Genomic DNA, 21,359 nt, shown 5'->3' with positions numbered 1-21,359 from the left:
GGATGTGCTTCGTATTTGAGGCATCCAGGTAGCCGCTAGACTGCGAGGGACTGGCGTGTCCTCAGCGACTCTGCCGGCGTGGGCAGGGTCGGCGTGGGCGTCTTCACACCTGTATGCCAATAGCAGCCAAGATGCCTTCGGGGGGGGGATGTGGGGGCTGGTGAGCTCATGGTGATTTTGCTGTCAGATCGTAGCGAAAAGAAAACACCATCTGGGAGTTCAGCTTTCAAAATACGCCGTGCTTTGCAGCAGGCACGCAAACCACAATCTCACACACAGGCAAACACACGCGCGCTCTGTGCTGCCTACACCAGAGAAGGGATGGAGTAGTGGAATCTTAGTCAGCCAAAGGCACCAAACCCTACTCAGAGTGTGCCTGGAGTAAGAACCTACCTCGAAGGCATCTCGATGGGGGAAAGATCCAGCACCCAGGAGGAGCGGCACCCCATCGCTAGAACAGCAAGACGCTGAGAACCATTGAAGGGGAGGCCCGGCGCTCTCCACCCCCCACCGCCCCTCGCCAGAACGCGGGTTTTATGCTGACGCTCCGCCTGATGGGCTCGTAAGGGTCCGGATTGCGGAGTGCTGCCTTCCGCCCGAGTCCCCCACCGCTCCCCTGACCCGCCTCCCTTGCCATGTTCCCCAGGATCTTCATCCCCAGGAAGCACCGCCAGCACTTTGATGAAGTGGTCTCCCAGAGCCTCATCAGCAAGCTGTGCCGTGCCAAGAGCGAGCAGCCCGCCAGCCGGCTGAGACGCAGCCGCAGCGAGGACCACCACGAACGCCTGCTGGTCTCCACCCGCGCCAGTTCGGTGCCACGCAGCCACGAGGAGAAGTGCAAGGCTCTGCGCAAGACCACCTCCCTGGTGGCCAGCAACGTGGGCTCCGGGGCGGCGCGCAGGTCAGTCCCCTTCCGCCAGGCCCTTGCAACCCGCGGCAGGCGGGCGATTCTACGATTTGCATCTGCATCCCCCAACCTGGTGCCCTCCAGTTGTGCTAGGTACACCAAAGCTCCCGGCATCTGGATGGATGCTCCCCTGAGATTGAATTCCGCCCTCTGGCGGGAAGAGGTCCCTCGCTCCTGGCCGCCGCCGTCGCATGCAGACGTTGCATTAATGCAGTTTAAGAAATGGGACCAAGTGAGCGTGAAGTTTTTAAAATGTTTTTGAAAACTCTTAAGAATTTCCCATTTTTACATTCCTACATATTTATGTATGATATGTGTGTGTGTGTGTGACCGTGACCTGCATTGTCAGGGTGGGTCAGGCTAAACCAAGTAGAGTTCCCCTGCCCTTGCAGCTCGACTGATGGAGCTTTGAGGTGGGCAGCTGAAGAGGCAAAACCCTGGTACACGTGTAGTGTGTGTGTGTGTGTTTGTGTGTGTGTGCGTGAATACCATGCACATAACTGATGCACAAGCAAGGGAGGGGCAAGAGCTTGTCTCTGCCGGCAGCCAGGCAGGGCTCCCTCTGACGCCGAGGGGCCGTGTGGCAGAGCAGATTGGCGCAGATCTGTGTACTTCCCCCATTGTATTCTGCTCCCAAGATCTGATGCAGGGGTGGCCACTTGTGGCTCTCTAGGTGTTTGGGCCTACAACTGCCATCAGCCCTTGCCAAGTACAGCCAATGGTGAGAGATCATGGATGGATTTTTGAGGAGCATTAGGAGAAGGGAAGAAAGGGAGGACCTGGAGGCGCTCGTCTCCAAAGCGCATCAGCAGGGCTTGTGGCTTAAGAGCCGTGAAGAGGGCCAAGAGCTCACACGTCCCAGTGGCTCACACACTTGAAGCTCCTCTGCCCCCCCCCCCCACAGACATGAGGACTAGTAACTTGTCTTGCCTTCCCCCAGGACCGTTCGTGTCTACAAAGGCAGCAGGAGCTTTGGCTTCACATTGCGTGGACATGCACCTGTGTGGATCGAGTCAGTCTTGCCTGGTAAGGAGAGTTAAGAATTCCTGCATAATACGGGTGATGTCTTCTTTTTCAGAGCAGATGCTTGCTTTTGTTTTCTCCAAATAAATCTGGGATCTTTGCTTACTGAGAAGTACGACCACCAGTACTGACTCTCTTCACACATAACGCTAACCCATGCCAAGGTTGTTGAATTCTGGGTTGTTGTAAGGTGCAAATCTAGTCACACTAACAAACCATGTTTTGTTAACCATGAGCAATCAAGAAAGAGAACCCATGGTTTGTTGTTGGTTTATGAACTCTGGGTTGTTTAAACCATGGGTTGTTATTATATGTGAACCAAGAACTGTGGTTATTTTGCTAGGCTACAGAGGCAACAGGCAAGAGTGAAACACGCACACACAGCTGCTCTATTTGTCGATACATTTGGGACAGAGCGGGGGAAGTGGGGGAAGGAGGAGGGAAACAAACAACCCAGGGATTGAGAAAATAAACCACAGTTTGTTCGATTGCCTGCCATAGGCTAGCGTTATGTGGCAGCACAAATTGAGGGCTTCTTGGTTGCATTACATCTTGCCAGGACATCTTTGTGCCTGTGGAAGGGGACAAGGAGGCATCTCATCAAAGGGGATTGGTCTGTTACTAGGATTTTCATGATGATACTGGGGAACAGACATCCCAGGTGTGAGGGTGCACCATGATGGCTCTTTCCTTAAGGTGGGGGGGAGGAATATTTGGAAAGAGCAGCCTTCTCCTCTGTCACAGAACAGGGGGTTACAGTGGGCGTGGTCTGTGTAACATCTTGCATAGGCCTGCTCTGGCAGACCTCCATGGTGTCCAAGTCCGTTAAAGGGTGGAGTGTTGGAACAACCTGGGTCAGAAGCAAGCCTTCCATGTGTGGGTGGGTGGGTGGGTGGGTGGGAGCGAGAGGACATCCAAGGGGAGAGAGGACCTCAGCACCAGACCTCTCTTCCTGGATCAGGAGAGGGGAAGGCGGTGGGGCTGCCTGCGTTGCTCCCAAGAAAATCTGCCCAGAGATTGGCATGGGGGTTCTGGAGGTGGGCAGGAGTCAGCCGAGCGCTGCGTCCCCACACGGCACATCTGAGTGTGCTGCTTTTTCCAGGCAGTCCGGCTGACAAAGCATCCCTGAGACCTGGAGACAGAATCTTGTTCCTGAACGGCCTGGATATGAGGTGAGGGAGTAGCTCCTTGGTTTATCCCTGTGGCAGCCCCTGGAGTGGTTTAATGCGCTTCTGGAGCTGGCTGTGCCCAGAGGGCTGGCTGGGGGTGCCTCTGGCATCCCAGAGCAAAGGAGGGGTTTCGCTCAGCTCTGCCCACACGGAACCCGCTTGCTTCCTTCGTTCGCCCTTTCTCCCACTGACGTGCCGCGGCTTCCGTCTTCTCCTCTGCAGGAACTGTTCCCACGAGAAGGTCGTGTCCATGCTCCAGGGCAGCGGGGCAATGCCCACCCTCGTGGTTGAAGAAGGCATTGTCAGCTTTTCAGGTGGTAAGATCACAGATGAGCGGAGGGCAAAGCAGTTTGGCCTCCTGGAAAGCAGTTTGGCCGCCTCCTCCTCCTCCTTCTCTCTGTTCCCACCCATGGCTCCTTCTTTCTTCAAGCCCCAGGGCTCCCAAGCCAGCAACCCTGGGAACTGTAGTTCTCCAGAAGGTTGAGAGGATGCCGTCTCGGGAGCTTCGCAAGAGTCCAGTCCCCAAGGCTCTTTGGAGGGAAGCACAGTGCTGCTAGACCAACCGTGTCGTGTAGAGGAGTGTGAGGCTGAGTGGCCAGAGAGCAGCGCCCTGCCCAAGCAACGTGTGGGGCTGGGAAGTTATGAAGAGGAGGCGGCAGCTCGTTTTTCACTAGGGCTTTCTATGTATCAGGCGGTTGGGAAGGGGGAGAACATAGATATTTGGGAAGTCTGGAAAGGGAGGCGTCTCTTTCACTGATTGCCTGCTGTCAGTGTCCTGCTTAATTGCAGTGCTGGAAAAAGTAAAATCCAAAGCAGCCGAATGTTCACAGGAAGAAAATGTGGGAGCAGCCAGGGGTGTGCTTACAAGTAAAACTGGAGCTCGCTGAAGTTCCCGGAACTCCACCTCAAAGCTCATTACATTTCATGCCCAATTCAGAAGGCGAACTTTGTTTTTCTTTTCTCATAAAAATGTGTACGTATTTTCAGACATATGTACAACTTTGAAATGGGCACATTCATCTCCCACTGATTAAAGCGAGCATGTTTTTGAATGCTATCGGCGGCTGCCAGAGGTGCGTTTGTTTCGGCCTGAAAATCACATTGCAAGTTCTGACTTCAGCCACAAATTGTGTCTTGAGTCCCTCAGTCTGGAAAGTGGGAACTGGATTAAGCCTGGTCAAAATCGCGCTGGAACGGATTCCTCGTGCTTTCCTAGTGGCAGCAGAGTTCTGCTGGGTGTTTTTGCTTGGGAGACGCTTGCTCTGAAATGGGGAGATTGATCTGCTAATGGAAAATGTTGCCCCTTTAGAAGACAAGCTCAGAGAGGGAGAGGAGGGGAGTTCTGGGCTGGGCTGGGCATCACGCGTGGCTGTTAAACTCCTGGCTGAACGCGCCCTTGGATTTATCCCTGTGGGTGTTCTTTCCAGACTGTGTTATTTCAGAAGCATCGAGGTTCATGGCACACGCTGGCTGCCGTAGCTCAGCCTCCCTTGCCTTCCTGTCACTTCAAAGGGCTAATCTGCCCAGCTGGGCCTCGCCTGTCTGGGAGAGCACCTACTTAGAGCTTGTGATTTACAAACTAGGCAGAAGTTCCTTGGGGGAGATAACGCACAGAGGGCGATACGGAAGAGGTTGTCCACCACTTCTGCTCCAGATGTACAAAACCGTTGATTCTCACGTCACATTAACTGAGAACTAAACACTGCGATTGCAGGGGCGGAACCCTTAAAATGGTCCGAGTCCTATGGAACAAGCTGGAAATGGTAAAGCTGCCACCCCAGACATGCTTACTGGGAAGTAGGCTGCATGGAACGGGGCCTGAGAAAACTTGCATAGGGTTGCACTGCACCTAGTGTCTGTAGCTCTGCAGTTTATGAGATGTCTTTATAAGGGAATAATACTGAGAATAACACAGCTCCTAGTAAATTGCAGGAGGTTTGCATAGCAGAACGTCCTGCTGCGTTGCACCCACTGAGTCTTTTCCAAGTGCCATGAAGGATGAGATGCTCTTCTCTCTCTCTCTCTCTCTCATGTGCACTTGGGACCAGGGCTGGGCCAGTGGGGCCAGTTGGCCTGGGCCTACGATTTTGAGGGGGCCTACGCCAAGTCCCCCTGGTAGAGGCAGAGATGTCTTATATACATCTTGAATAACAGTGCTTGCCATTGCCTTTTTTTTATAAACCGTTCCAGTTCATATGTATTTAGAATTGACTAAAAATACTTAATGAGCAGTTTGAAATGGGGCCTACATTTCCCATCTGGCCCGGGCCTATGACCAGCTTGGCGCAGCCCTGCTTGGGGCTATTGCAAAATGCTATTTTGGAATGTGTTAAATATGGATTCACCACAACAAATATGTGGCGACACCTTGGCTCAGCTGCTCTGAGGGACAATGTGCGGAGCGCATGTAAGATAAGAGAAAGGTGCTTATTTTAATTTATTGGGTAAAAAACAGTCCGTTTTCAAAGGGTGCCGGAGAGCACCTGGGTGCTCGTTTCCTGCCTTGGCTGAGGAGACTCCGCCTGGCTGGCCACCTTACCAGTGGTTTGTCCTTGCGCGTGCAGACTGCAAGTCGTCAGAGACGCCCAGCTCCTCCTCCTCCTCCTCAGCGCTCACCTCCTTGCAGTGGGTTGCAGAGATCTTGCCCTCCAGCATCAAGATCCAGGGGAGGACCTTCCACCAACAGCTGGAGCACCTGCTCACACCGCCGGAGCGTTACACCATCTGCAAAGCACTGGAGAGCTTCTTCCAGCACAGGTAACAGGCTGGAGACTCCGTCCGTCCGTCCGTCCGTCCCTCGGTGAGTGGAGGATTCCAAATCCTTTGAGGAGCGGTGGCAGCATCTGTTCCATTGGTGCGCTCTGTTGCAGGAGTGTCCCATCTGGGCCGGCACTGTGTGGTCCTTGCAGAATCAGTGCATGTACTGGTCTTCATAGAATCAGAGACTAGTAGAGTTGGAAGGGGCCTATAAGGCCATCAAGTCCAACCCCTGCTCAATGCAGGAACTGAGGAAGGGCTTGGAGGCAGCAGTTTGTTTCTGAGTGTCTAAACTCAGAAGAACATTTTCGTCTGCCACAGGGCCCTTAACAGCAGCCTGGCAGAAGTGAAGCTTTTCTTCGGCATGGAGGCGATGTGACGGGGAAAGCATTGGTGCATGCCAGGCCATTGTTGAGGGTACAAGAGCAGGGCTGGAGGATGTGCCTGTGCCTGTGCCTGTGGGGTGGGGGTGCACCAGTCCTCCTCATGACCCAGAGAACAAGCACCTCCGTCCTAACCCTGGTGCCAAAGCATTTAGCACTGTTTCCCCCAGCTCCACCTTCTCCCTTGCCCATCCAGGAACATTGACACGCTCATCGTGGACGTGTACCCTGTCCTGGACACACCCTCCAAGCAGGTCATCTGGCAGTTCATCTACCAGCTGCTGACCTATGAGGAGCAAGAGCACTGCCGGCAGAAGATTGCCAGGTTCCTGGGCTACAAGTCGGGTGAGGCGCCAGCTCCTGTTGGGCGTGCGGGGTGGGTGGGGGGGTGGGGGGAACGCCCGTCCCCAGCAGCCCTAGGGCATGCCCAGGGCTTCTCAGCAGCTTCAGTGGTCCTCGCTCGGACAGAACGTGGTTTGGATCGTTGAGAGAGGCTGTGTGTTGGGGGCTCCTCTTGGATAAGCTCCCCATGGCTTCTTCCCCAGCCTTTCGGGGGACGTTGGAGAGCTTGCCTAGGTGGAGCGGGGAGTGGAGGCATTGCTGGGGAGAAAGGAGGACGGATGGGGAGTGTGGCCACGCAGCCCTGGCGCCATTACAGGACACCTGGGGGCTTGGGCTCAGTTGGCACATGGCCCAGCCAGGCCTGAGCTCACTGGGTTCTCCAGAGACCCGGCCAGGGATGGTGGGACCTACCCTCCTTTGGCCTGGGACCCAGCTCCGTCAGAGACACACGGCCCAGAGGATCCATCCCAGGGGTGTGTGAATATTGGGGCCCGTTGCGGCTCTTTAGAGAGACAAGTGAACAGCTGCCCCTGCTTGTTGAGGCGGCGTTGAACAGATCCGGACCACGGGTATGCAGGATATAGGGTTGTGCAATGGTGCAGATGCGAGGGAGGAAAAGAGGAGCCCCGGAGAAGAGCAGAGGAGCGAATGGAGCGGGGTGGGCGGTGCCTGGGCGGTTCCCGGCTGCCTGGGCCTCCCCTGAAGCGCTGCACCGGAGGCAGCATGTTTCAGGGGCCTTAGAGTCGGGCTTTTATGCACCCAGGCCCCATCTCTGGCATCTCTGCTGGCAGGGCTAGGGGGGCCCTCGCCCTACCACCGTCCTCTGGAGACCCCGGAGAGGGGTCCATCATCAGGCTTGTTGTAAGAGAAGCGCCAGATATGGGCGACGGGGCAGATGAAAGGGCCCTGCGAAAGCGTCCCGCTGAGCCAGCCGCGTCGGGAGGAATGGGCGCGGTCCTCGGCCCCCCAACCCCGAAGTTCGGCTGAGGCGTGCAGGCGGCCCCTGGGAAGAGCAGCTGCCAAGGCCTCTTTCAGGGAAGGGGGCGTCAGCCTTCCAGGGTGGCAGGAGGGTATTAACGCGTCACCCGGATCCCTGCCGCGAGGAGCCCACACCGAGTGCTCCGCCGCGGCGCCTGCGGCTCTCTCCAGTTGCTGTAGCAACCTCGGCACCAGCTGTGTGTTTGGGGGGATTGTGGGCATTACATCCCAACAGGGTAAATTTAGAATGAAAGGTTTTAATCTTCAGCTCGGGAAGTGTTATTTACAAGCAAATGCCTGTGTTTGTTCCAGTGCGATTGTTTTTACGCCAGAGAGCAGCTCAGATGCCGAGTGGTGGTGGTGGTGGTGGTGGTGGCGAGGGCCCCACTTGCGGAAGGAGGAAGCTGGGGCTTTCAGCAGACAGACTTGGGGGGGGGGGTGTGTGGACGCAAGCCCCATTACAGAAGGGGAAAGGGATCTGGCAGGCACGGCTCCAGCAGGCACGGCCCGTTGGCAAGAAGGCCCAGCATTCAGAGCCCAAGGTGGAGCTGGACGGGTCCCTTTGTCTGTGCACACATACACGCACGCACAGAGGTGACCCGGCCCTCGTCTATATGACTTTGATAATGCTGCGCCCGGCGGCACGAGCTGGGGTGCAGCCACACTGATGCTCCTTCCCAGCGTCTACATGGAAAGGAGCGCAGTTGAGGGTTTCCGCCGCGCCCGCCCACCCGAGCGCTCACGAAGCTGGTCTGGGGGTGCCTGGGAGCAGCTGTGCTAGTTAGTGGGGGTTTTAATGGGAAAATGGGGTTGACATGGGTTTTTTTGTGGGGGGGGTAGCTGTAAATGCGAAGGATTGCATTTACCACTAACTGGGGGGGAACAGGGGGGGGAGGAACAGAGTGCTCCCTCCCTGACGGGATTTCCAACCCCACCCCGTTTAAATTTTATTTTTCTTTAACAAGGCTGTGCAGAGGCACGGAGCATTGCTCCAGTCTAAAAAAAGTTGGGGTAATTCCCTGACTTCTTTATTGCGGAGCTTCAAGCCTTTGCCCCTGGATCACGTGCCGCCACTCCAAAGTAATCCAAGGGCAAAGCGCCTGTGTGGACGAGCCCCTGGCTGATGTGGGCAAGGAGTAAAGAGAACCTTTGTAATCTAATGAATTCGCATTGTTTTGTTCTAATTAATTACAATAAATTGCAAAAGCATTTGGGCTGGAGTGGGGAAAAGGTGTTCTAGTAGGAGAAGATGTTTCATAGAATCATAGAATCGTAGAGTTGGAAGGGGCCTCTAAGGCCATCGAGTCCAACACCCTGCTCAGTGCAGGAATCCACCCTAAAGCATCCCTGACAGTTGGTTGTCCAGCCGCCTCTTGAAGGCCTCTAGTGTGGGAGAGCCCACAACCTCCCTAGGGAACTGGTTCCATTATCGTACTGCTCTAACAGTCAGGAAGTTTTTCCTGATGTCCAGCTGGAATCTGGCTTCCTGTAACTTGAGCCCGTTGTTCTGTGTCCCGCACTCTGGGAGGATCGAGAAGAGAGATCCTGGCCCTCCTCTGTGTGACAACCCTTCAAGTACTTGAAGAGTGCTGTCATGTCTCTCCTCAGTCTTCTCTTCTCCAAGCTAAACATGCCCAGTTCTTTCCTCATTCAGTTTGCAGCTCAGCCTGCAAATAAGCATCAAGGCGCTCCAAGCAATGCACCCATCCAGAACCTGCAGTAATAAGGCGCCAGGTGGAGCTCACTTGGCTCCTGGGCCCTGGGCTCCCCACCAAAGCCCTCAGTTCGAGAGCATTGAAGCCTTACAAAATGGTGGCTGAGCACTGCCTCCCTAAGGCAAAGTCCTTCCTTTTCTTTTTCAGCTGCAGCGGAAACAGAGGCTGAAGAACGGCACCGCAGCTCCCTACGGGCAGCCCCAGCGTGCCTGCGAAGCGTTCATGGCCACACCCCTGAAGACAGTGGGGCCGGAGGTAGGCCCCAGGGGCGGGGCGGGGGCGGGGCCTGCTCTCATCCTGTTCTTTCCTACTTTTGCACAGATCCCCCCACGGACCCCTGGGAGGCTGTCTCCTCCCACCTCTGCTGTCGCCTCTTCTAGGACTTGAGGGTGGTAATATTGTTTGGAGCGGCAGGGAAACAGAACCTGACCTGAGATGTGGGCCCCAGGGTCGCTTCCAGCAGTGAACGAAGATCCAGCCGAGAGCGTTCCCATTCTCTGCATCAGCCTCCCCTAACCTGGTGCCTCCCACATGTTTTGGACCACAACTCCCAGCATCCCTGTCCATTGGCCATGCTGGCCAGGACTGGTGGGGGGTGAAGGGCAAAACCACTGGAGGGCCCCATGCGGGAAGGCAGCTCTGTCCAGCGTGCCTCTGGGACTGCACACTGGGGGAATTACTCAGTTGGGCTGCTCAAGGAGACAAGGTCCACAAGCAGAGGGTCTCCCTTGTGTGTTTGGAAGCGGTGCAACGTGGGGAGAGTCACGGTGGAGAGCACAGCGCCTAGTAGGCTCCGACGCCCAGCTTCTCCTGACAGCGAGAGCAGTGAGATCATCCCTTAATTCATTTGTTTAGATTTCTTGTCCACCTTTTTTTACTTGATCTAAATACCTGGAAGATGCCAGGGGGCTCAAGCCAGGGGGTCGGCAGCAGGGTCCATCCACCCAACTCCCTGTACCACTGGGAAAGAGGCTGCCATCCACCCAGGCTAGGGGCAGAGAAGGGCACTGCTGGTCATTGACCTGGCCGGACCGTGGAGGCTGGGCATAGAATCATAGAATAGCAGAGTTGGAAGGGGCCTATAAGACCATCGAGTCCAACTCCCCGCTCAGTGCAGGAATCCACCCTAAAGCATCCCTGACAGATGCTTGTCCAGCTGCCTCTTGAAGGCCTCTAGGGTGGGAGAGCCCACAACCTCACCAGGCAACTGATTCCATTGTCATCCTGCTCTAACAGTCAGGAAATTTTTCCTGATGTCCAGCCGGAATCTGGCTTCCTGTAACTTGAGCCCGTTATTCCATGTCCTGCACTCTGGGAGGATCGAGAAGAGATCCTGGCCCTCCTCTGTGTGACAACCTTTTAAGTATTTGAAGAGTGCTATCATGTCTCCCCTCAATCTTCTCTTCTCCAGGCTAAACATGCCCAGTTCTTTCAGTCTCTCTTCATAGGGCTTTGTTTCCAGACCCCTGATCATCCTGGTTGCCCTCCTCTGAACACGCTCCAGCTTGTCTGCGTCCTTCTTGAATTGTGGAGCCCAGAACTGGACGCAATACTCTAGATGAGGCCTAACCAGGGCCGAATAGAGAGGAACCAGTACCTCACGTGATTTGGAAGCTATACTTCTATTAATGCAGCCCAAAATAGCATTTGCCTTTCTTGCAGCCATATCGCACTATTGGCTCATATTCAGCTTGCGATCTACGACAATTCCAAGATCCTTCTCGTTTGTAGTATTGCTGAGCCAAGTATTTATTTATTTATTTATCATACTTATACCCCGCTCCTCAGCCAAAAAAGGCTCTCAGAGCGGCTTACACATAGCAAAAAAGACAGTCCCTGCCCTCAGGCTTACAATCTAATAAAGACATGACACACAAGGAAAAGGAGTCAAGGAGGGAGGGAGGGAGGAGAGAGAGAGAGAGAGAGAGAATCCAGCAGGAGCAGGCCCCGATGTTACTTCTGCCTGCTCCTGTCCCCTCGGTCCTTCTTCTTCCCCACAGGGCCAAGATGGCAGTTTGCCCTGTGGGGGGGGGGGGGAAGAGTCCAGCAGGAGCAGGCTCCGATGTTACTTCTGCCTGCTCCTGTCCCCTCGGTCCTTCTTCTTCCCCACAGGGCCAAGATGGCAGTTTGCCCTGTGGGGGGGGGGGGAAGAGTCCAGCAGGAGCAGGCCCGATGTTACTTCTGCCTGCTCCTGTCCCCTCGGTCCTTCTTCTTCCCCACAGGGCCAAGATGGCAGTTTGCCCTGTGGGGGGTGGAAGAGTCCAGCAGGAGCAGGCTCCGATGTTACTTCTGCCTGCTCCTGTCCCCTCGGTCCTTCTTCTTCCCCACAGGGCCAAGATGGCAGTTTGCCCTGTGGGGGGGGGAAGAGTCCAGCAGGAGCAGGCCCGATGTTACTTCTGCCTGCTCCTGTCCCCTCGGTCCTTCTTCTTCCCCACAGGGCCAAGATGGCAGTTTGCCCTGTGGGGGGGGGGGGGAAGAGTCCAGCAGGAGCAGGCCCCGATGTTACTTCTGCCTGCTCCTGTCCCCTCGGTCCTTCTTCTTCCCCACAGGGCCAAGATGGCAGTTTGCCCTGTGGGGGGGGGGGGAAGAGTCCAGCAGGAGCAGGCCCGATGTTACTTCTGCCTGCTCCTGTCCCCTCAGTCCTTACAAGTATCCCCCATCTTGTAACTGTGCATTTGGTTTCTATTTCCTAGATGTAGAACTTGGCACTTATCCCTATTACATTTCATCCTGTTGTTTTCAGCCCAGCACTCCAGCCTATCAAGATCACTTTGAAGTTTGTTTCTGTCTTCCAGGGAATTAGCTATCCCACCCAATTTTGTGTCATCTGCAAATTTGATAAGCATTCCCTGTGCCGCCTCATCCAAATCATTAATAAAAATATTGAAGAGCACTGGGCCCAGGACTGAGCCCTGCGGCACCCCACTCGTTGCCTCTCCCCAGTTTGAGAAGGTTCCATTGATAAGTACCCTTTGAGTCCGATTCTGTAGCCAACTGTGAATCCACCTAATAGTTGTTCCATCTAGCCCACTTTTAGCTAGTTTGTTAATCAGAATGTCATGGGGTACTTTGTCAAAAGCTTTGCTGAAGTCAAGATATGTGACGTCCACAGCATTCCCACAGTCCACAAGGAAAGTTATCCTATCAAAAAATGAGATCAAATTAGTCTGGCAGGACTTGTTCTTGACAAATCCATGTTGGCTTCTAGTGATCACCGCATTGATTTCAAGGTGTTTACAGATTGACTTCTTTATAATCTGCTCCAGAATTTTCCCAGGGATGGATGTCAGACTGACTGGTCTGTAGTTCCCAGGTTCCTCCTTTTTGCCCTTTTTGAAGATATGGACAATTGATTTATTTTAACAAAAATTATCTCTGCGAATTGTATAGATGGAATAAATGAGAATCTATTGTTTTACAGAATTAATCTAGCTAACCAGGGCAGGGAGAGAAGGAAGGAAGCCTCCAGGTGTCCACATTTCGAATAGAAATCCTTCACAGGCACTCTTTTGCAGATTGATTCAAGTGGGTTAGGCCTAAGGGTGCCCCCAAAGAAAGTTTTATAAATGTACTTCTGTGCACCTCAAGGCTTCTTCTCTTCGTTTCCTGCCTCTGGTGCCTTTTATATTTTCCTTTTCCTAACCAGAGCAGGGACAATGAGCTATGCAGAACATTCTTGACCCCTGCCCTGTTCTGGCAAATGAGTCACCATTCAGCACTGCCTGTATATCTCAAAGTTTTCTGTCCCAGCCATGAAGGAGATGTGCTTAGACAAAAGAGAAATGGAAGCTGAGATCTGCAAACTGCTGAACTTGCATCACAGTGGGATGGAAAGATGGGGCTTTTTTAAAAAAATTGATTGGGAAGTGAGTGAAAGCAATGAAATGCCATTTAATATTTCTGTTATTATAACTGATGTTGTTTTATTGTGGTTTTAATTTTTGTGAACTGCCCAGAGAGCTTCGGCTATTGGGCGGTATAAAAATGTAATAAATAAATAAATAAATAAATAAATGTTAGCCCTCCTCCAGTCGTCCGGCACCTCACCCGTCTTCCATGATTTTGCAAAGATAATAGACAAAGGTTCTGAGAGTTCTTCCGCTAGCTCCTTCATTACTCTAGGATGCAGTTCATCGGGCCCTGGAGATTTGAACTCATTCAAAGAAATTAGGTGTTCCTTGACCTAATTTTATCAATCTCAAACTGCAATCCTGCCCCCTCAACTTGTGCTTCACTTTTTCCGGGGCAGGTCATAGACCCGCTTTTGAGAGAAGACTGAGGCAAAGTAGGAATTGAGCACTTCAGCCTTTTCTTTGTCGTCTGTTATCAATTTGCCATCCTCATTAAGCAGCTGAACCACCATTTCTTTCCTTTGTCTTTTACTACTCACATATCAGAAGAAAGCCTTTTAAATTCTTTTAGCATCCCTCGCTAATCTCAGCTCATTCTTTACATACTCCCACCCATCTTGCACTCCTTTTCTCATTAGGCTCATTTGCCACGGGACCTTACATATCATAGTTCTGAGTTTATTAAAATCAGCTTTCCTAAAATCCAGAGTACGTGTATGGCTACACATAACCTTTGCTTCCTTTAAAATCAAGAATTCACTTTCCCCCAGAGTTCCCATAACTGCCACTTTATCCACTAAGTCATCCCTATTGGTCAATAACAAGTCAAGGATTGCCGATCCTCTAGTTCCTTCCTCCACTTTCTGTAGGAGAAAGTTATCACCCATACATGTCAGGAATTTCTTGGAAGGGCTGCTTTTGGCAGTAATGGTCTCCCAACAGATATCAGGGTAATTGAAGTCCCCCATCACTACTACATCACACTTCCTTGAAACACTGGCAATTTGTTTCTCAAAAGTTTCATCCTCGTCTTCTCATTGATCTGTTGGTCAGTAGTAGACTCCAACTATCATGTTCCTTTTATTCTTTGCTCCATTTATTTTAATCCAGTTGCTCTCGATGGGGCTTCCTGTCTCATCCGCCTGTATTTCTCTGCAGGGATAGGTATTTTTAACATATAGTGCAACTCCGCCTCCCTTTCTATTTCTTTTGTTCTATTTCTTCTGCTCAGCTGGGCTGTGGGGGAAAGTGGGCGAAGCTTCCCCAGGCTTGTGGGCTGCCCACCCCTGCAGGAGGGAGGGCCTTGGGCGGCCTTATAGAATTGTTGGTTCAGGTTTGGTTCTTTAGCCTGAGCAAGAGGTCACTAAGAAGGGATGTGGGTATGCTGTGCCCTGGACCTGGACTTCGGCCTGACCTGGACCACTTAAGAACTTCAAATGGATCTCTGCCTTACCCCCTAGCTGGCCACATGCAGGCTGGACCTGGCAGGGTGCCCATCCACGCACCCACCCCCCTGGTTTTCTCTTCGCAACAGGTCCCGATGAAGCTCCTGAGGTGGTCGTCCGTTTAGCTCCTGGGGAAAGGCAAGCAGGAGACGGGACTTCCCTCCCAGAGACACCCAACCCCAAAATGGTGAGAAACTCATGAGGGAAGAAGACAGCAGTGTACGTGGGGTGGGGTTGGGGGGAGGCAGTGGTGTGCCTCTGAGCACGTAGGGACCACTTCCTCCCTCCCTCCCTTCTGCTTTCAGATGTCGGCTGTCTATGCAGAACTGGAAACCCGCCTGACCACTGGCTTTGCAGGGAAGCTGAGCAGCTTAGCCGTGCACCGCGCGTCTCCTCCAGTTCCAGAGCAAGCAAACCCAGCAGGTAAAATCCTCCGCCTCGCAGCTTCGTAGCAGAGCCAGGTGGTGAATTTGAGCTGGCATGAGGGGCCGGTGCACAGAATGATTCAGAAGGGGCCTCGGGAGCCAAAGAGCAAGCTGACGCTGTTCTCCTTGCATCGCTGTGCGTCAAGGGCAGAAGAGATGCAGCTTGCTTTGATTCTGCGAGAAACTGAACCCAGGCCGTATCTCTCGCGGGGTAGAGACGGGTGCCAAAGAAAGCCCCCTTGGCAGATTCTTTCATAAGAACATCAGAAGAGCCCTGAGGCTGGATCAGACCAAGGGTCCATCTAGTCCAGCACTCTGTTCACACAGGGGCCTGCCAGCTGCTGACCAGGGACCCACAAGCAGGACATGGTGCAACAGCACCCTCCCACTTTGTCTTTCCCTTAAGACTATATATATGTGTGTGTGTGTGTGTGCGTGCGCGCCCATGCTCAATTAAGCCAGCGGCAGAGTCATTCTGCAAACACCTTTAAAAATGCAGCACATTAATAACATACAAAACCATTCATGTCAATTCATTCATCAGAAAGCAGCGGATTGATCTGGAAGCAAATTGCATCAGCGTGGTCTGTGCCTGCGTCCTCTTTCTCCTTGGCGATGGAAAGCTTCTTCCCTCCGGTCTTCTGTTGTCTCACTTTGGTCTGCTCACATCCCTCCAGCACTTGGCTGCCAAAATGGTTCACCTCTCGTCGCTCAGACTGTGTGGCGCCCTCCTTAAAAGCCTGCGCCGGCTTCCTGCCCGCTCCCAGATCCTACACAATCTCCTGAACCTTTCTGCAAAGCCTTCCACGGTCTTGCCACGCCACGCCCCACCCCCACCCCATATCTCTGCTCTTACAGCCCCCTCTCTGTGGCCTTTGCATCAAGCCCCCTCACCAGTGGCCATTTTAAGGCTCTCTGGAACGACTCCACCCTTTCTTCCTCGCTGCCCCTTTCTCCTGGAACTACTTCCCAGAATGCATCTGTGTGACCATTCCCCTTACTTCCTTCAAGTCTCTCTTCCAAACGCACATCTTCCAGGAAGCCTTTGGGACAACCCCCCCACGTCCCCCCATCCCCTCGCCCTGCAGCAACGAAGCCGAAGTGCAGGTGCCCGAAATGGCCAGACTTTCATCTCCTGCCTGTTCCAATTGCATTTCCTCTCCCTTCCTCTGTTGTCTCGTTGTGCCTATGTTTAGATTGTAAGCCCCTTGGGGCAAGGACTTGTCAGACCTGTTCTCATATGGTGCCTAGATAGACAGATAGATAGATAGACAAACAGACAGACAGACGGACAGACAGATAATTGAATACCAAAATATTCCAGTTCATTTTCAGTTCCGTCCATCCTGTGTAACATTGCTTCTGTCCTCCATTCCACAGCCCACACCCCAGCCCCAATGAAAGCACACGCAGCCTTCTCATATATCTTCCTTCCCTGAATTGGATGGCACCTATTAAACCGCAGATAACACCCTTAAGATTTATTGTCCTTTCTCCCACCCTTCCCTCCCAGTGTTAAATTATTAGATGTCTTTCGGCAGGTGGAAATTAACTCATTTCCTTGCTTAGCACCGAGTTTTTCTAGATGTCCCAAGATGACCTGAATGAGGTCTAGTGATACTGCTGTGCCTGTTTTCTCCCTATTGGTGGGGGGGAGGAGAAATGTGTTTTCTGCTTACGTGGACATCCTGCAAGCATCCAACTGACCTAGGCTGGCCCCAGGGGCGAGTGCGAAACCTGCCTTTCTAAGGGCCCCGTTTGCTCCCTTTGTACCTGCTGCAGGTGCACGGAAGACGGGCCTGACCATCTCCTGGCAGAAGGACGCCTCCCCTGCCCAGCCCTGCTTTTACCACTCGCATGGCGGCCTCCCTTCCCCCAGCAGCACAGAATCCAACCCCTACGTCAGCCTGGACAGCAGCCCGGCCCCTTCCCCCAAGCACATCGGCTATGGGCTGAGCCCACTGTCTCGGAGGAAGAAGCTCTTCACGTTCTCCCGCCCCCCACGCAGCCGGGACACGGACCGCTTCCTGGATGCGCTGAGCGAGCAGCTGGGGCACCGGATCACCATCGTGGATGAGTTCCTCACGCCTGAGAACGATTACGAGGAGGTGAGAAGGGGGCAGCATTTCGTTTCTCCAGCAAAAAGTGTTTCTCTTGGGGTCTCATGCTCTGGCCAAGAAGATTGCCCCCTTCCTCCAATTCCAAATTTCTAGGAGCTGGTAAAATAGGCCAAGGGGACCTTGTCAAGGTTCCTTCTATGTCCTGAACCCCTTGAGCAACTGTTTAAGCATCTCTTGTCTTCTTAAGAGTCCCACCGTCCTTCTTTTCCCCTTCTCCTTCCCAGTAACATGGGTTTTAGGGTATAGATGTGGGGTGATTGGCATACCAGATGCTTTAGGTTTAATAAAACAGTTTACTAACATATTAAAACGGGCAAATTACAATTAATGTCATTAGAGCTGAGTGATACAAAATGCATTAAAATAAAAGTTGCAAAAACACAAGCCTGGAGAAGAGAAGTTTGAGGGGAGATACATGATAGCACTCTTCAAATACTTCAAAGGTTGTCACACAGAGGAGGGCCAGGATCTCTTCTCGATCCTCCCAGAGTGCAGGACATGGAATAACGGGCTCAAGTTAAAGGAAGCCAGATTCTGGCTGGACATCAGGAAAAACTTCCTGACTGTTAGAGCAGTACAACAATAGAATCAGTTACCTAGGGAGGTTGTGGGCTCTCCCACACTAGAGGCCTTCAAGAGGCATCTGTCAGCGATGCTTTAGGGTGGATCCCTGCGTTGAGCAGGGGGTTGGACTTGATGGCCTTGTAGGCCCCTTCCAACTCTGCTATTCTGTGATTCTATGATAAGTTATTTTACCCAACGCTGCAGCTAGACTTCTTCAAGCTGCTTCTTTCTGTTGCTTCTCATGCTCTGTTCTTTCTCTGGCTGTCTCCTGGCTGGCTCTGTCCCTCTTTTATACCCTCTTCCCCCAAAACAGAAAGTACTGTTTCACTCTTTCAGAAATAATTTAACTAGAGAAATGAAACTTAAACAAGGAAATTAATCTTAGTGGGAGAAATGAAACTACTCCTCTCAGGGATACCCCCCTCCCAACAGAAACACCCAGGCTTCTAAGGCCTGATTTTATTACCTTTCCTCAGTGGGCCTCGAACCTTCACAGACGTATTCACGCAAGGAGAAAATTTGGGATGCAGTGAAACAAATGACAGAGAACGTGCATTGGAACAGTGTCTGGTCCTTCTGGAGAGGGCCATGAGAAGCCGTTCCACCCAATGAGGCTGACATGGGCTCCTCCGTGTTCCAGGTTCACCACTTCAGCCTTGTTTATGTCAATATTAGTTGCTTACACCAGGGATTGGCAGAATGTAGATTGAGACCTACTGGTAGACCTCTGGGTGATTCTGAGTAGATTGGCAAGAGGTTCTAACTCCTAACTGTCTAATAATAGTAACAACTAAAACACTTCTCCCCCACCCCGCCCCCTGCACCTCTGTCCCACTTCCTTAAATTTGATTGCTGAAAAAGAATGCTTGGGGGAAACTGAGAGAGGATTTTTTGTGAAAGGACTTATGGGCTTGGTGCTGGTACTGCTCGCACATTCCTGGGCTGCACATGTGCTCAGAGGCGCCTCCATGCCGAGTAGACGTCCACTCACCAGAGCCGCCATTTTGCACCTGGCTCCCATAAGCCCGGGGTGGGGTGGGCAGATCTGTTTGTGGGATCTGTTTGGTTTGCTGCTAGAAGGCAGATCTCACACCTGGCTAACAGCCTGCCCACACCTGGCTTACTCGGGGGCTGCTGGTGACCTCTGAGGTGGCAGGATCCAAGGCATTGCGATGGCCCGGTGGGGCTTCTGTCGATTTTTCTGCAGATGTATCAGGGCAGGGGGCGACTTGGGAGGGTCCTGCCAGGGCCAACGCACGGATGCGGCCGCTTCATTCTGGCCATTTGCAACTACTCTGTAAGCCGTCGGAACAGCCAAGAAAGAGAAGAGATGAGGTTGCTCTTTATTATTTAGATTTTAGAAATCTTTTTAGATTGCTTTCCATAAAAATCCCCTTGGTGGTTAACATTTTTAAAAACTGAAAAACGGTTAAAGTGCTAATATTAAAAATGAAAACTATCACAACAGACACTGTTAGTTTTACCCTACCCTGTGCCTGTTTACCCTACCCTGTGCCTGTTTGCATTCTCTTCCCCTCCTTATTGTTTTACTATGATTTTATTAGATTGTAAGCCTATGCGGCAGAGTCTTGCTATTTACTGTTTTACTCTGTACAGCACCATGTACATTGATGGTGCTATATAAATAAATAAATAATAATAATAATAATAATAATAATAATAATAAAGAGCCTGTTCAGGCGACACGCTTAAGCCACGGCGGTGAAACGTTTGGAGCTAAACCTTATGGCCTAGCTTGTCATGTGAACTATTTAAATATGCTCACTAACTATTAGCTGCAAAGAGTTAGCAGCCTAACCTTGGTATACTGTGTCACCTGAACAGGCCCATTGACTAATAGGCTGCAAGACCTAAAAAGCCAGGTTTTAACAAACCAGCAGGGCTAAAATATTGTCTGGAAGGCCTTGGGAAGTTGCAGGTCAACAAAGCAGGTGAGAGTATTCCAGAATTAGGGAGCCAACACCCAGAAGGCCTTTTCCCACCTTGTGAAGGTAGGGAGTGGCGAATGGACCTCTCTTAATGGTTCTGCTTGTGAGCAAGAGCACGGCAACGGACCTCCTTCTTCACCCCACGACCGCTCCTTCAAGAGAGAGACCCCCTGTCTTGCTCTGGGGCTGCCCCTTTGGACGGCCGGACTCTGAGCTCTCCTCTCCTGCCTTCCTCTCCTCAGATGAGTTTCCATGATGACCAGGGCAGCTACGTCACCAACGACATGAGCAGCGCCAGCGAGGACCTCAGTAGCAGCGAAGGCAGCTCCTTGACCTACTCCACCCTGTCTGACCACGTCCCGCCCCCGCCCATCAGCCCCCCGCCACCCCCGCCGCCTCCCCAGTTCCATGCTCCCACTGAGGAGTACAGGAACACCGAGGCTGGGAGGCCCCCCTCCTCCTCCTCTTCCTCCTCGTCTGCCCATCCCAACCCGCTGTCTGGTCACCCCCACCCAGCCCCCCCTCCCCCTCCCCCACCCCCTCCCCCGCCAGTACCCTGTGTGCCTCGGGGAATCATCCACCGCAGGAGCGAGTCCAACCACATGAGCGTCAAACGGCTGCGCTGGGAGCAGGTGGAAAATTCGGAAGGCACAATCTGGGGGCAGGTAAGGCCTGGGAGCTGGCTGGGGCAGCCCCCCTACCCAGAACGTACATCCAGCCTCACTGGTCTGCTGGCTCCGGCTCTCTCTGTCTTTGCCATTTTGCCTGATGAAAATTTCTGTGGAAGTTGAAAACGGGTGCAAGGTGTCGCTGCTCCCCCTTCCCTATATATGAACCGTTTGTCAGCCGGCTGCTCTATTGGGGGCACCAATCCACAGCTCCAAATGTGCAATTTTGGCTCCCGAAAGCACCCCCGCCCCCAGTTGAATGCCTAGTAATTTTAGCAACTTCGGCAGAGGGATGGCAGGGTGGCCTTGCGCTGTGGCCGTCCCACATGCTCTGTGTGGTCCTGGCTGCCTCTCTGCAGGCGGGGAGGGGGCCCATGCAAAGTGCAATGGGGCTGACCCCGAATAGCCAGAATATGGTATGATCAGCCTGTTGCACATTGGTGGGGATGCCCTTGATGGCGAAGCCAAGAGCAAAGGGCACGGCGGCTCTCAGCCCCTGCGTCTTACTTGCCGTGTTTCGTCCCTCATGTAGCTTGGCGAGGACTCGGACTACGACAAGCTGAGTGACATGGTCAAGTACCTTGACCTGGAGCTGCATTTTGGAACCCAGAAGCCAGCAAGTGAGTCCTCCACCTGCATGCCCTCCTGGCCGAGGGAGGGGGCCAGGGACCCTCTCCGGACGGTCTTCGGAGATGGGCAGAGGCAGTGAGAGGGATGGGGGGGCTGGCACTGCTGCGGCTGGGGACGGGGCGGGGCACATAAAGAGTTCAGGGCCCCACCTGTCAGTTGGCACGAATAGAAGTGGTTTTTCTATGCTCCATTGCCTTGTGGGGGGATGTTGCAGCAGGTGGGGAGATGAGCGTTAAGCTTTCCCCTCCCTTGTTGCAACCCCTCCCTTGCACGTCCATTAAGCTGAGAAAAAGCACCCTGCCTTGCACCAGTAGACTCTCAGGGCTCTGAGGGATAGAACTGGGGGCCTGGAAAATAGAGTTGGGCCCAGGCTTAGCAACGAGGGATCTGCTCGAGGGATCTGCTGTGAGTCTTGTCTCAGGGGGCTTCCCAG

The 21,359-nt window shown here is 53.0% G+C and overlaps 1 protein-coding gene across 1 annotated transcript in view; it reads left to right on the top strand.

Moving 5' to 3' along the window:
- The window catches only part of GRID2IP (Grid2 interacting protein), a 93,699-nt gene that overhangs the window by 50,096 nt on the left and 22,244 nt on the right, over positions 1-21,359 (top strand). The window contains exons 4-15 of the mRNA XM_063143419.1: positions 647-901; positions 1,848-1,933; positions 3,033-3,102; positions 3,322-3,416; positions 5,664-5,856; positions 6,436-6,584; positions 9,422-9,529; positions 14,660-14,757; positions 14,876-14,993; positions 16,778-17,103; positions 19,871-20,293; positions 20,829-20,916. Of these exons, the coding sequence (XP_062999489.1) occupies positions 647-901; positions 1,848-1,933; positions 3,033-3,102; positions 3,322-3,416; positions 5,664-5,856; positions 6,436-6,584; positions 9,422-9,529; positions 14,660-14,757; positions 14,876-14,993; positions 16,778-17,103; positions 19,871-20,293; positions 20,829-20,916 (2,009 nt within the window). The remainder of the gene's footprint in view (positions 1-646; positions 902-1,847; positions 1,934-3,032; positions 3,103-3,321; positions 3,417-5,663; positions 5,857-6,435; positions 6,585-9,421; positions 9,530-14,659; positions 14,758-14,875; positions 14,994-16,777; positions 17,104-19,870; positions 20,294-20,828; positions 20,917-21,359) is intronic.

Source organism: Elgaria multicarinata, chromosome 17 (genome assembly GCF_023053635.1).
Source record: "Elgaria multicarinata webbii isolate HBS135686 ecotype San Diego chromosome 17, rElgMul1.1.pri, whole genome shotgun sequence".
Classification (NCBI taxonomy): domain Eukaryota; kingdom Metazoa; phylum Chordata; class Lepidosauria; order Squamata; family Anguidae; genus Elgaria; species Elgaria multicarinata.
This window is presented reverse-complemented; position numbering and strand designations above follow the sequence as displayed.